General features: G+C 39.1%; 1 protein-coding gene across 1 annotated transcript in view; it reads right to left on the bottom strand.

Annotated features, from left to right (window-relative positions):
* The window catches only part of LOC124162260 (delta-sarcoglycan-like), a 391,441-nt gene extending 376,044 nt beyond the window's left edge, over nucleotides 1–15,397 (bottom strand). Inside the window, exon 1 of the mRNA XM_046538731.1 lies at nucleotides 13,976–15,397. Coding sequence (XP_046394687.1) covers nucleotides 13,976–14,185 — 210 coding nt within the window. The 5' untranslated portion in view covers nucleotides 14,186–15,397. The remainder of the gene's footprint in view (nucleotides 1–13,975) is intronic.
* Nucleotides 15,398–16,043: the final 646 nt, after the last annotated feature.

The following is a 16,043-nucleotide window of genomic DNA, read 5'->3' on the forward strand; positions in this document are numbered from 1 at the left end:
CTCAATCCTATAATATAGCCTGTATAACACAACGCATACATTTATTTTCACAACTTTTATTAATCGTTAGCACATAAATTTCGGCCATTCCCTTCCAGGTGTCCGAATACCTACACTATTATAATGAATGGGCCAAGGAATTTTATATACCCACAGGGTTCATGAAATTTTTTTCCCAGAATGAAAATTTAAAGAAAAATGGGCAAAAGTTTGCCGTCCAAGCAATCATCAAGAGAGAAACGCCAACCAGCGACTAGAAACGGCACAGCTTCTTGAAAAGTATTCCCTCTCTCTTTCGCTCGCTTCTGCTATTCAGAAGTTCAAAATTCTCTAGGGTAAACCGTATACCTACAGAAGAGTCATAAACGACCGTAGCATTCGGAGAAATTTATAAAAATAGGCGAATGCCCGAGATGGTTGATGGCATTCACCTCAACAGCTCTCACGGCGCCCCTTAAACGGGCCATTTGGATCACGCAGGGTGAAACCAAACCCCAGAAACTGACATAACGGATCATTTTCCACACAATAAACCGATAAACTTGGGACATATTCCAACAGGCACGCCAAGAATATATTTCCTTAGCTAGAAACGCACTGGCGAAAAGACAGTATGCGAAGAAGTTCATTTGACGGTGACTTTAAGAATCACGACTTTTTGTCTCATGTTCGACCTTTTCCATATTTATAAAACTTTAACTATTTATAATTCAGTGAACCCTCTGAGCCCTTTGGCGTGTAGGGAGATGCCACTTAAAGCGATTTAAATGCGAACATCATAATAATGTTCGAAAGCTGGAAACGCACTTATAAAAAAGACTGCGCGCGTGATTTCATACGGTGATGTTGCATTTCAAATTACGACACTTCGCTTCATGCCTCAGCACGAATTGCTTTGTTCGACCTTTTCTCCATTTAAAAATGCAGCTTTTTGTAATATAGAGAACCTCCTGGGACCTTAAGCGAACACGGATATTCCAGTTGAAGAGAATTTCAAACGAACATCATAGTAAATTGATCACTGGATAAGTTGGATGATTTTCACTGAGTTCTTCTTTATGTGTGGCTGCTAATTACTTTAATTGAATTCGGTTATTTGGGAAGCAAGATAACTAGTAACGGGAGAAGCAAGAAAGAAATTATCAGCAGAATAGCCCAGGCGAAGAGAGCTTTCCATCAAAAGAAAGACCTGCTTGCAGCGGGAAACTTATATATGGAAAGCCACAATTTATAAGAACCTACATTTCTACATTTGGAGTATGCTCCTATACGGAAGTGAGGCATGGACAATGACCGCAGCGGAAAAAGCAAGGATAGAAGCCTTCGCAATGTGGTGCTACAGAAGAATGATGAGGATCAAATGAATCGGCCGAGTTAGTAACGAGGAAGTCCTAAGAAGAGTAGGAGAGAAGAGAAGCCTCATGAAAACCAATAAGAAGACGGAACAACCTTATAGGTCACATATTGAGACATGGCCTGATGAAGAAAATCGTCGAGAGACAAGTGGAAGGCAAGAACGGAAAAGGAAGACCTCGAACAAAATACATGGAACAAGTAAAGAAGGATGTGAAATAGAAGAAATACGTAGGTGTGAAAAGATTAGCTGATAGGAGAACTGAGTGGAGAGCTGCGTCAAACCTTTCCTAGGATTGTTGACCAGTGATGATGATGAAAAAATATTTTATCAAACATAAAAAGTGAATTTAGTTAAATTATCCATCTTAAGTCTTGATAGCTAAAGTTTGAGTGCCTTTATTTCGGGAGGCTTTATGAAAAGACTTTAGGAGTGTTTTCTGCGCATAAAAGAGAAGAAGAGACCGCTAAGAAAATATTTCCAATGAGAATTGAAGAAAGTAGGCTCTTCAATAATGCACATCTGCGTTGAAAAATGGGGATTATAAGTTGTGAAGCAGTGAGCTTATTTACCTGCTTATCCTCTTTTAAGGCCTTTAAACACAGCCAATAATTCTGGAAGCACATGATAGATCTTAAAAAAAAGAGCTGCCCCCACTACCATGAAAATGTAGTTATTTAGATGTTAGCTCTACCCCCACCAATACAACCAACCTTGTGTGTCCGACGAATATCTGAATTCTTTAAAAAAGATGCCCCCACCTACATGAAAATTGATGTAATTAGATAGAATTGAGCTCCACCTTAACCTATGCATACCAACCAGTGAACTAGTTGGCGAATATCTTAATCGTTTCTCTCCTTGTTCATGTTTTCCACGAATTGTGTGTCCAATGTCGGTTAAGTCAATTATATCGCCGGCTGTAAAAGAAAAACCGCATGTGTAAGTTCTAACCATTAAGATTATTTCAGTTCAATGGCTTGTCGTGTGATGAAATTCCATTAACGCGAAAAGGAAGGGTGAATATATACCGTCGAATTACTAACAGGTTAAAGCCACCAATCGGAATCAGGAATGAATATTACGAATTGGTGAATGAAATGGAATACCATTCGAATCCATTACACTGACTGTGAAGTACCAACTGCATTCAATGCGGGCGTAGCCACAATGTGAACACTCTCGAGGTTTTTATCTAACGCATTGACTAAAACGAACTTTATTCCGCGATGAATTCGAAAACTTTTTCGCTTCGATTCGTCCGCCATTTGTTATTTTTTAAGGCCACATCACATGCATACGTATCATTTTTAAGGAAACGGAGACGTTGCACGCCAAGGAACCACCTTCCAGACGAAAAGAGGAAATAAAATGCCGCCACGGAGCCTCCTGACCTGCATATCCAAGCCCGTTTTTCACTCTCTCTCTCTCTCTCTCTCTCTCTCTCTCTCTCTCTCTCTCTTTCCTTCCCGCAATATAATCCTTCGCGGAGACATTACCAGCACGAAAGAGGTCGAATTTGAATGGGAGAGAATCAAACTACTGCCTTTTACTTCCGGCAAGTCGGTCGAATTACCCCTCCGACAATCTTCTACCTCCCGTGTCTACCATTCAATGCCAACTCATCCTAGCATTTCGATCCGAATAATACGACTGAGAAAGCGGATACCCTCCACACAACAAACGTGTCTCGTACTCCTCTTAATCTTCACTTGCTGTTCATTTATGCAGGTACAAGTAAAGCTATCATGGGTGCCTATTGGAAAACGCCGATCCCACTATAATGCGCAGCGAAAAATAAAAGTCCAAGAGTAACTTTTCCAAGGTCTTTTGAAATGATAGCTGGAAGATTCGTGAAAATCTGTTTCGGACGAACAGAGAGCATTAATACGAACTTAAACACGCATCACGCTAGGAGACGCTGGAGACCAAAAAGGTTACGACTTCAACTAAGATTGCTCAAGCAATAATATATTTCAAAGAGAGTCGGAAAATATAATCTTAAAACCTGAGAGCAGTAAAAACCGTTTATATCGAATTTCAGGGGATTATCGTTCTATTTTGATGAATGCACGATTTCGTTATATCCATAATAAAGGTATTTCGCCGTATGCATCACGAGATTGCCGGTTAATATTCCGTAAATCGGCTTTATTTAACCAAAAGATCCGTAAAAATTAGCCATTGCTCCACCTTTTATAACAAACAACTGTCAAGGGAAGGAATTTAATATCTACGCGGTGCGGCGCTACCACAGTACCATAGCAGCGAATATGGCCTTAATTCCTTTATAAAAGAGGAAATTTCTCCAATGGACCAAAGAATAGTTCGTAATAGCGGGGATTTCGTATCACCCAAACTCGATACATGCGGAGAAATTAACATTGGCGATCATAGGAAATTCCAAGGGACCGGAAACTCACCTCGTTATAGGCGGTATTTCGTTACATGTGTGATCGTTACAAGAGTGCATCACTGCATATTTCCATGTCCGACAGAGACGATAAAATATGAGAAATACATTACCGAAATAATAGATAAAGGAATTTGTCTGTCTCCTGTATATTTATGGACCTCTATAAATGCTAAGAACAACTTATATTTCGAGCAAAAGCCCATTTTTCCTGAAAACTCTATACTGAATGCCGAAATACTTTTTTCGCTGAGTAGACGACACGTTCATCGTGTGGCTGCACGGACCCAAGACGCTCCTAGAGGCTCTGAATCAATCGCAAACAAAATCGCAACAATCTATTTATAATGGATGTAGAAGCCAACAAAAGCCTAAGATTTCTTAATATTCTGATTCGGCACAAGGATTACGGAACCCTAGGAAGTGCAGTGAATCGGAAGCCAACCTATACCAATCTTTACTGGAATAGACGCAGACACCATCACCCACTCCAACGTAGATCAGTCTTATCGACCCTTGATAACCTTACCCGATTGATAACGGACGAAAAGCATTTGCCTATGGAAAGTAAACACCACAGGCAAACCTTCCGTCAAAATGGATACAACGAGAGAGACATTGACGCGGCCCTTATAAGGACCTTTGGAAAAGACACTCAAGACGAATCCATAGGAAAAAACCTGTTCTGTTGCCCGAAACCTAAATCAGGAGAAAGGAGAGACGGTTCAGAGATCCTTTATCCCATAAATTGCCACCATATCCGGAAAACTGTCCAGAGTACTAGGAAATACAGGATAGAGACCATTCACAAACCACCGCCGACTCTAAGGAATCAACTTGATCGCGTGAAGGACAAACTTAAACGCAAAACTCGGGAGTATGAGTATGATAAGTCCTTGCCTGCCAAACAAGAGGTGACGGGTTCGAGTCCCGCCTGAGTATGCTGCCCATATACTGGGCATGGTAGTCCGCGCGCGTGTAATTGTTAACATTGTTGAAAACCCCGATGTAAAAGGCCGCTGTTTTCAGTGGTCTGAGAAATAGACTAGCCATACTATCGAAACTAGAGTGGAATGGCAGAGACAGTGCATTAGGCTAGGTTATCCCAAAAAATCAGTTAATATAAAAAAATCCAGATATTGGAATAGATTGACAAAGAAGGCATTCAGATCCATATGGAGGGAGAAAATTTCAATAGTGATGCATGTGACAAATAGACCTTCTAAACTATCGAAACTTGATTAGAATGATGAAGACGGTGCATTTTTATACTTTTCCCATTTGTTCGTTGAGGTATTTAATAAAAATGTTTTTGATTGTGTGTTACAATATTATTTCGGAGAAACAAACAGCTATTTTTAAAAACTGGGTGCACGCCGAAAATCCAATCTCATATTTTGATTTCCTTTAAGATGTTCTACATTCCACATTTCCCGTAGAAGAGTTGGCACGAGTCTCATGTTTCTCGGCAAAAACATAAAAATAAATTATTAATGATAAAATGTTTTGACCTATATTGTTCCAATGATCCGTGAAATTCCATACGCTGGTTAGTTTTATCCTCCTTCTTCCAAATTCTTTCATTCGAGTATTCAATCAAGTAAAAATTTCCATTTAATTACCTACGCATTAATTTTCAAAGTGTAACAATTTCTATCACAAATAAAATGCCTCTCTCAGGAACTACAAGTAACTAGTCGCATTTTTTTTCTTTCGAAGCAAACTTGACTCACGTTTCTCGCTTTCTTGGCTATTATTACGTTTCTTATTTCTCTCGTCTATATATATACAGTTGATGCAGCTTGCAATACGATAGATTTATGATTTTAAAATTGTATTATTTGTGTGCTAAGTGTTATGGTATTGTTTAACAAGTACCAAATGAGTTCCTTCGTTTACCTCATGTTAAACAAAGCAAAAATACCCTTATTATCATTGAAAATAGCTTCATTTCCGTAAGAAGGGATTTCTCCTCGAAAAAACGCTATTCCGTTTTATCCGGGAGTAAGTTCTCCTGAGAGAGAAAATCGAAGAAGAAATATATGCACGCCTCATGGCGAGCTTGATGGAAGGGGAAAGAAAATTCCCACAGATCACGAATGGAAACTCCAATTCCAATGCATAAATCCTTATGGCTCATAAATCCATGAGCCGGACGGGCTCCAACGGTCCGAAGGTGGCGAAATCGATTGCATTTCGTGCGAATTCTACTTTTCCGACGAGCCGAGCGCAAGGAGTACCTAGGTACCTAACCACTCTTTCCACGCAAGTAGGACGCGAGCAAAATTGAAGACCAGAGGCCAACAACGAGTCTGTCACCCTTCACAATTACTTTAAAAAATGTATGAACTAATTCTTGAGTTTGGAAAATCGTTTATTTGCGTAGCACATTTAAATACATTGTACTTCAGCTGATCTACTTACAGCGGAAAACTCATACATATAAGTAAGGAAAAGTTTATCATAACTTACATTTGGAGTGGCTTTTCTAAGGAAGTGAGGCATGACCATGAGGTGAGGTTGACAATGACAGCCGAGGAGAAATCAAGGATAGCAGGTAGAGTCCTTCGAAATGTGGTGCTACAGAAAAATATGAGGATCAAATGGATCGACCGAGTTAGTATGAAGAAGTCCTAATTAGAGTAGGAGAGAGGAGAAGCCTCATGAAAACCTTAATAAGAGGAAGGAACAACTTCATAGGCCACATGTTGGTCTGGTGACGGCAATCGTCGAGGGACAAGCAGAATGCAGGAGCAAGCAAGCAGAACTTCAGGAGGATGGCCTCGAAAGAAATATATGGAAAAGGTAAAGACGGATGTGAAAGAGAAGAAATACACAAGTGTTAAATGAGTAGCTGATAGGAGATTTTGGATTGTCGACCAGTGATGATGATGATACTCTCACTTAAAATAGATAGATCGCTTGAGTAATTTGAAAGTTCTAATTATAGCAGGAGAAAAGAGAAGTCGTCGGAAAACCTTGAGGCAAATGCGGTACACTTTTATCGGGCACACCGGAAGACACGATGGCCTTATGAAAACTATCGTCAGAGGACAGATGGAAAGGAAATCAACCGAAGTAGGCCTAATATGAGACACCTAGTGATACGTGAAAATCGCATATGCGATAAATGCTGTATTGATGCGATAAACGTGAATAAATGTGACATAAGCGCGATGACTGGACTCTTATGATATATAAACCGCAAATTAGCCTTATTGATGGCTAAAATTCGTAAATTTAGTGCCGAACCCGCCTCTCGCTGCGCCTATGGACGTTGGGCCTTACAGCTGCATAGATGGTAACGTATTTTCATCGGCAGCTACTAGAGAGGTTGAGTGAGAACCCTGGTAGTTTCCGCGATGCTAAGAAAAATTTTCTTGCCATCTGCCTAGAAAAAAACTGAGTTTGGTAATGCTGCACTCCACACATTCTGGACACTAGTTAGCATCGTAGATGCAGAGAAGTTTTTCAGCCAGTACAATCTAGTTGAGACATTTTTTTTATTATTTACTTTGTCTTATTCCTTAATGTACTATTGTTATACCCCATAATCATTTAAAATATTCCGTTTTTTTTTCAAATACTTGTATTTCATCACACCTTGTCGTTAACTACTTGTGCTACATTATGAAAATAAAGAAAAAATAGATGCTACAAAATGCTATTCACTGTAATTGAAAGTGCTATTAAATTAAAATGAAAGTGCTATTTTCACGTATCTCTATAGATACCTATTTAGAACAAAAGATAGATGAGGATTTTAAGCATAAGAATTATATACGAGCGAAATGATTGGCTGACCGGAGAAATGAGTGGAGTGCTGATTTAAACCTGTCTCAGAATTAATAAGTGTTGATGATGCTTCCACATCCAATATAACCCAAAATAAATCATAAATAAAAATACTGGATTCGTCTTGCCCTTCTCGTCCATTCCCACAGCAGTCTCTTATTCACCCAACCATCGTATCCTTAACCACCTTACTCATTCAACCGTACGACCTACTGATACCTCAACCTCTTTCCAACCCTAATACATTCCTCATTTTGGGTGCCTCTAAATATATGTGAGAATTCTTCTTGCGTTGTTTATAACACCACTTCCGGGGAAGAAACCGGTCGGAGATAAATTTAATGTGGAGCACATTTGAAAAAATAAAAGTTATTACCATTCTTAATTGTTATATTCACGGTATGCTCCCACCTAAATCATTATTTTCCGTGTAACAATCTTATTACAGCGTCAGACATCTATGCGTCATCTTTACACAAAAGAAAGCTCCAAACCCTTATTTGCAGAGTTAAATTTCGTTTTCATATGGAAAGGCAATGAAGTAACAGTAAAAATCATGAATACTAAGTATATAATAATCAAAGAAAAGTGAAGTCTGCAAGTCTCAGTGAAGAAAACCACGCAAAAATACGTAGTTAAAATTTCAGCCAAATTGGTTCGTAATTAGCAGACATTTACGTGGGAATTTTAGATATCTGCGAAAATTATCTCAGCGCAACTGATTAAGATTCGACAAGAAATTCTCCAATAGAAATCCTGATAAGAGTAGGTACGCTTTTCAAATTCAATGTAGCTACATAATTATGAACGACCAATTGAGGAAAGCGTATAGGATTTTTTAAATAATTTTCATCAATTATTAATTGATCCCTAATATCACATTTTTCTCTAATAAATTCAAGAATAGTTGAAGCACAGCAAACATTTATTGAAAATTTAATTTCATCCCAAGTATATCAGAAATTAACCGCTAACCACTGAAGAATAATCTTTTACCACCTCAGGTACACAATATTTCATTTATAAAAAAATTGGGATAGATTACTTTTTCAGGGAGAAAATTTTCACTATTCGAGAAAATTTGTAAACCACGATGCAGAATAAGCTATAATTCACAGTTTTTATATAGTTTATTCTCATAGAATAAGCTCTACATGAACATTTCCAAATCGCGGAATATATTGCTTAAACATAAGCAAAATAAAACATCTATTTTAATATAAAGTGAAATAAAATATTAATACAACATCAGGAATGTAGGCAATTGATGCTACCGCTTCATTTCATCTCCTTAGCTTACACTTTGACATTGAATGCGAGCGACGAAAACCTTGGACAAATGCAAGTTGGAAAAAGAAATATAAGAAAAATAAGTAAGTAAAACAACTAACACCCGCGAGGGGCAGGAATCGAAATTTTTCTGTTGGGCATTCTCTGCGAATCTAACCTTAGCGGAAATTGCCCTTAATTTACAAAGAAACCAAATATATTGTGAATCGATAATCTAACTGTGAATCTCCACGTTGTTTTACGCAGGCACCAGATGAAATGAAGGGCGGAATCAAAGTAAAGACGGACATTTATGCGCGGGAAATTACAATGGGGAACTTGCATGAATTTTTTTTATTTCATAGGCGGACAGAAAATTATTTTCTGAATACAACAAAGAAAACCGCATGTAAATCTGAGTTTTCCTTCGCGAGTTATTTAATGATAAATATAACGAATTTTAAAGCGCGGGAAAAACTCCCTCACCTCCCAAGCCACTGCCGACGAAGCCTTGATGACGTCAAAGGTGCCTAAACATCACGCGAAGCTATTGTTGTGATTGTTTGTAATAGTTGCCAGCAGTTGTGAGAGCTTCGTTTGTTAGACGTGTTGATTATTTTATATTTAAAGATAAATATCCGACGATAGAGGCTCGGAAGCCCTCGTATTTTGCATTATTTATAATATTAATATCTGAGTAAGGGCATAAAATATAAAACTGGAGCAGTTAAACCAAAAATTTGATAATACCTAAATAACATCGTTGTAGGAGTCTGAGCCACGGCCATTGGAAGGGGGATACGTTAAATGTAAGTTGATGTTATCGACGGCATATCATTCATTTAAGTATGTAATTAGAACGATTTTGATGTTTACTAATGTCCGCTTAGCTTTTATATACAATAACTTCATCCGTTTATTCGTAGGTGCCGGAGAATTCGTCGTTTAGGACTGTCTGTGCTTGTATTATGGGGTGAATTTCAGTCAATGCAACTTTTCCTCGCTGATTGGAGACATCTAGGAACATTTTTGTGCCAATATAGTGTTATTTTTAACGTGACATCTCCCGTTAAGCTACTGCTAATAATCACAGTGCCAGTGGTTGTAATGCACAAAGTTTGACAAGGTTGAAAAATATCGGCCAAGAGTTATCAGTGTTCCATCGTGATTGAATTGTAAAAAGTGCTATTACGCTATCGATAAATGTCTAACGGTAGTGTAAAAATTGTCAGTGGCGTGCTAATCTCCGTTGTTCACCGTAGATATGACATTTCACGATCACGCTATTGAAATAAAAACTGGGTGTGAAGTTTGTTATTCCATTATTTCAACAAATAGTAGTGAGAAATGTCACTTGTGTGGGCTAATTTAAGGGTTTAAATCAGTGAATAAATAAGTCTATCATCATAACGAGTTCTGTTATTGTAAGTTGTACGTGATGAATATAAGAATGTGATAGTGACATCCAGTTTTTGATAAGAGTATTTGCCTATTTCCCACTATATATTTATGGTATATGCTAGTATATTGTTTATAGATTTACCTATATCATTGAAATCGGTTGTAGCTTGTGTGTGTGTTGGCAGCGGAACCGATTCGCGATCTCACATGTGGATTGTGTGCAGACTGTTTTGCTGTGAATTCGTACCGTAGGACGGATAGGACTACCTTCTCCGTTAATCCGGCGTTGCCAAATTCAACAGCACAGCTTACTCTAATGTCAACAGCACAGCTTACTCTAATGTCAACAGCGCAGCTTACGATCGTTTTCCTCCAGTATTACAAGTTTCTTTTACAACTCGATTTGCCGCCGACGTATAGCAATAATTCGTCTTAACAAATTCCATGAGGGTCGTAGCATCAATTTTTGGTGTCCTAACACCCCATGCCACACGCCTTTTAGGCGGCTTGCGGGGTATTATGTAGACGTAGATGAATTTCAGGTGTACTATTCGAACGAGTGGCAACGTTATCATCCATTTTTCTGATAACCAAAACACACGAAGTGAAACGCTTGTACTTCATCATCCCGATGCCGCATTATTAATATCCCAAGTAATAATCTAGGCACAATAGCAATAGGAAAACTTGCCCAAGAATAACAGAACAAAATAAAGTGACGATGAGCGGCTAAATACTCCCTCAAAACAAATTTTACAGCATGCGCTCAGCGTATTTCCCTACTCCCTACGGTTGTTTAGGCACCTATGACGTCACGCCTGGCCTCGGCAACGCTCGGGTGTCTTCGCGCAGTGGTCGGCTCAGAGAATTTTTTCTCGATTTTAAATGCAATTTTTTTATTTCTTTTACTGTTGAACGGAGAAACTGAAGGTATTTTTGCGAGGTAATGTATCCATTTCACTTATTCAAAATAGTTTTTAGAGCAATCTACGACCCATGCAAGTTCCTCATTGACACGAGCTATGCGGGAAAGATTCATCGATTGCTGGCTACAATTATAATCGAATCTCACGTTAGTATTAAGAATATAAAAACCGATACCTTAAACTACTTTTTCTAATGCTTCAAACCGATAAATGTGTTCTAAATGAGTCGCCAATGTTAGCAAGATTTTCAGGAAAGGAGCAACGGGGAATTGCGGATTGGTTTGAAGTAGTGGTTGAAAATATATCTGAAGAATTCCTCACAGTTTGATCTTGTGAGGGAGGCACTTACTAGGGCGCAAACCTCCCTCTACATTAGTCTCTTTCGGTGACAGATTATTAGCGTAAAACATAAGTAATCATCCTCAATTTGTCAGGTTGTGTAGAGTGATACTTGGTCATCATTTCTCTCTTTGTCAAATTAAAGAAAATATGAAAAGCTGAAAGAAAAAAATTCAAATTCGCGATTAAGTAAAATTTTGAAAACGGTCCGCTTTACATGCCTTCAAAATTGGGAGGTAATATCACAAATTTCACGCGAGTAATCCGTCGCAAAGAATACCGTTTGAGAGAGTGTTACGCGCCTTCTTGAGTGCGTATCACATGGCTACAAGCAATGTGGGGACAGACTTCTTGAAATATATTTTCCACCAATACTCAAATACAGTTGAAAACAGTCTTAGACTGCAGAACTTTGTGTAAAAGAGGGAGAGGAAATCAGAGAATATGATTTTTAGATAGAACGAAAGGGGAGAGCCCTTATTAAGAATTGAAGTGGAAAGTCCATGAAGGGATATGAGACCGTTAGAATACTTATCAAATCCTCCATTCAAACCTACCCTAATTGGCAGGATACTTTTATTACTCTAATACAAGTAAAAGAAAACAATATTGTAACCACGACAAGAACCCGATACCTTTTCAAAAAAATTGGAATAAGATCAAACAATAATGACTGATTTCTTACGATTCAATCACAAGAGCGCCATGATGCGACCACACATCGCACTTTAAATCAACTCGCGAGGATACGGAGAAAGCATATGACATGTAAACGAGGTAGGAGAGGAAGAGAGTGAACAGGGGTCGTGTGATCAAGGCGAAAACGCATAATGTGAGATTATCCCACGATTAAGCTGAACTTGGGATCAACTAAGTGGGAGGAAAATATAAATCCATTACTCGAAGGGTGAGACGGTACCATTTGTCGTAGCGCAGCGCCGTGTGGCGGCGAGAGGCACGAAAGGAAAAAAAAACAATCGGAGCGCCGCCAACAAAAGAAGCGCGGTGCGCAAAGGACCGTGGCACCAACGCGGCGCCCTCTACGCGCTCCGTGGGAGAGATAGAGAGAAAGGACGAGAGGGAAAGAGATCTCAGCCCAAGCAGTTGAGGAAGCGCAGGGCCTTCAGAGCAGTTGGGAAAGTATTCATGGGCGAGGAGGCATTCGTCTCATTAAAGGCAGTTGATGCATCGGAATGCGGCCACGGGAATATCCTCATGCGAAATTGGACGGGATCTCCTAGCGAGAATACGACCAAATAGTGAACCTCAAGGGCCACATACCTTGCATCTGAATAAAATATTTTTGAACGCCTCCACCAACGATTACGGAAAATTACAAGTTCTAAGCCCAACAGGAATAGTTTTTTCAATATGAAAAAAATACAAAACACCAAATGGAACACATCTTCAATCCGAAAAAGTGTAATTCAAATGAACATAATAGAACTTTAAAGGCATAAATAATTTATACAACGCCGTTATATGCATTAATACTTTTATACTACGGGTCGCTTGATAGGCAAAGTCCCATTTCACTGTATATTTATTTATTTGAGTACTTTTGAGATATTAAATGCAATCGGGTTAATTTTCTTTTCAACACTGCAATGAAGTTTTCCATAACTAAACTGATCTGCCATTTCTTTTTTTTACGTTTATATTTGAACTAATTGGATTTGTCATGTCAGTGAACATATTTCAGAAGCTACACCTATTCATGCGAGAGATATTATATAACTCTGAAGAAAACAATGAGTAAAGATCACGACCGAGGTTAGTATCACCGAGCAACCAAAGCATTAGATGAGTATTATAATGAATTCACAAGCGCGCACTTCAAATTGAAGAATTGAATTTTTTCTTGCTGGTAAACTCACAATGAGCATGGACTCAATTCTCTCATTGAGGAAAAACAAATTAAATCTCAATCACAACGTTAAAAATATACCCTTTTTATCTTTAGCATCACTAGCGGGTTCGACACAATGTAACAGGTGATTCACCAAATGTGTTTTCATAACTTGTAAGAATATATTAATTAATTAAGCACAATGTATCTTACTCACGAACATCAAGGTACTGTGAAAATAGATATCAACGTCCTTTTATCCATGTGATCTCAATTCCTATTTTTACACCACATAAAAATACAAAATGCTAGGATGGCTAATAAAAAAACTCTCTCCATGTCATCAACCAATCCGCGGAACGGTAGGCATTGTCAAAAAAATATCAACGCTTATTTTTTCCAATGAAAGCTCAATTCTTCCTTTTTCATAACATTAGAATACATAATTTTAGAAGGCTAATTTAAAAAACCCTCAATGTCAGCAACCAATCCTCGAAACGGTAGGTATTGTACTCGTAAAAATAAATAAAGGTCAAAAAACAAACGAATGACACGCGCACGGCTTTTTTTATATTAATTCGATGAACAAGCAACGGGATCCGCGTGTGACCCGCTATAACATGACTCACGTGCAAGTGGCCGGTTACCCTGGTGGCGTTGTTGTTGAGGGGTGCCGAGGCGGCGATCCTTTGCCACTCTTGCTCGTCTTGCCCTGGGAAACAGACCCGCCTCTCGGCGCCGCGGAGCAGTTGGTGATGTCCGGCGCCGGTTGTCGGGTGCGGAGGGAGCGTGGATGCCATGCCGCTCGGCTGCAGCCGCGGGCCCTGGGTCACGTGCATTTCCCTTTCTCTATGTCCTCACTTCACGATACAGAGTTTCAACGAAAAAATAACAGCTGAAAATCCTTTTCCGAACTGTCCTTTCCCACGGTCCGACCCAATTCCCTAAAAAACGTTTGCGATGTATTTTTTTGTATTGTAACCTTCCACGCTAATGGAAAAACTCGGCACTATATTGGAATGAATGTTTTTTTCGTCGTTTATTTTTTAATTACGATCAAAAATATTCGTCACCGACTGGCTTAATATATGCAGTCAATCCATCCCGGCTTAATGCTTGCCGTTTAATATCTCTTCAGGATTTCTACGCGATCGCCAAACCAAATGCCATCTGGACTAAAACTATTTAAAAAAAACATTCCAATAATTCATTCGTTTTCTCCTCTCCATTCCATTTCTCTTCCAGCATTAAATATTCCAATCCATTCATATAATTTTGGAACGAAGGTCTTCATGTGCCACGTGTCATTATTTCACTGGATCTCGTGGGAAGAGCTGGCAGATTGATTTAAAGCAATACTCGCCACGAAAAAGTATTGCAATACTTCCCACCAAAAGATTACTTCACTCCCATTAATATTACAGAAATTTATCTCTATAAGACGCCAACATTAATCCATAAATGAGACAAATTTACGGTGCTCTTCAGTCATTAAAATACAAGACTTTCATCAATACGCACCGCTCCACTATTTCACGGTATGACATTAAGTTCCATTGTCTAAACTAAGCGGTTCACATCGTTCTTGCCAGAAAAGAGCGACGAGGAACTCTTAGTGAACATTACTCCGGGGAAGAAAACAGCTCCACGACGCGTAAACGGCACACATTGAACACGATGCAATAACGTAAAAAAACGTTTTCCCATATAAATGAGAAGAAATTACTATTTACCCAATGTAAGTAGCACTAAACGACCTTTCACAAAAAATTACAAACCTAAGAAAATTTCTCTGTAGACGCGTAAACGACAGGTTGGTAAACAACAATTCAAGGAACATGCGACGCAAATCGCCCACACCAACCGAAATAGAAGATGCAAAACAAACAGCTTCAACGAGTTTCTCAACGTATTCGAAAACAAATACAAGAGCGAAGAAGCCCGCGATCGCGGAGTATTCGTATTGGGCGACGGAAGCGCCGGCAGTTAGCGTAGCGGCGGACCAGGGAAGCGACCTTCCCCCCCGGCGGAAGGCCACGTTCCCAACCGGTGCTCCGGCGGCAACTGGTCCTCGAATAGCGGAGAGAGACAGTGGGGAGGGGAGAAAGGGGAGGTATCTATTGAACCCACCCCCCACGTCTGCCCACAATCCACCCCTTCCAATCCATCCCGACGGCATTCAAAACGCTCTCTACAGAGTCGGCGCACTGAATGGGCGGCGTAAAAAGGAAGGCTATAATGAAGGTCTGGTCCGATAACTTTTATCAATATAATCCGATACCGATAGCTCATTATTTGAATGATTATTACTCATTTTATGACAAAATAGATCAGGCTTTCCTCGTATGCCGAATCTCGCATTCATCTATACGAATTTTTTTTAACCTTAGACCGACAGAAATTATGCCAGAGAACTCACATCGCATCTCGAAATCCTGATTTTTTCTAATTTAATTATTAATTATTGAATTGAGTTATTCACCAATTTTTTAATGACTGATATTTAAGCAGACTTACTGATCATGCTTACAAATAGAAATCTGGGTCGCATATTACGTCAATTTTGCAAATTTTTAAGTTTCGTTTCCATAAAAGTATTCAAATTTATTTATGCTATGAAGCACAATACACAAGAATCAAACCGCACCCTATGCCCTGAATTTCAATAAAATCGCGATTGAATATCATTTACCACAC

This window comes from Ischnura elegans, chromosome 7 (assembly GCF_921293095.1).
Source record: "Ischnura elegans chromosome 7, ioIscEleg1.1, whole genome shotgun sequence".
Lineage (NCBI taxonomy): Eukaryota > Metazoa > Arthropoda > Insecta > Odonata > Coenagrionidae > Ischnura > Ischnura elegans.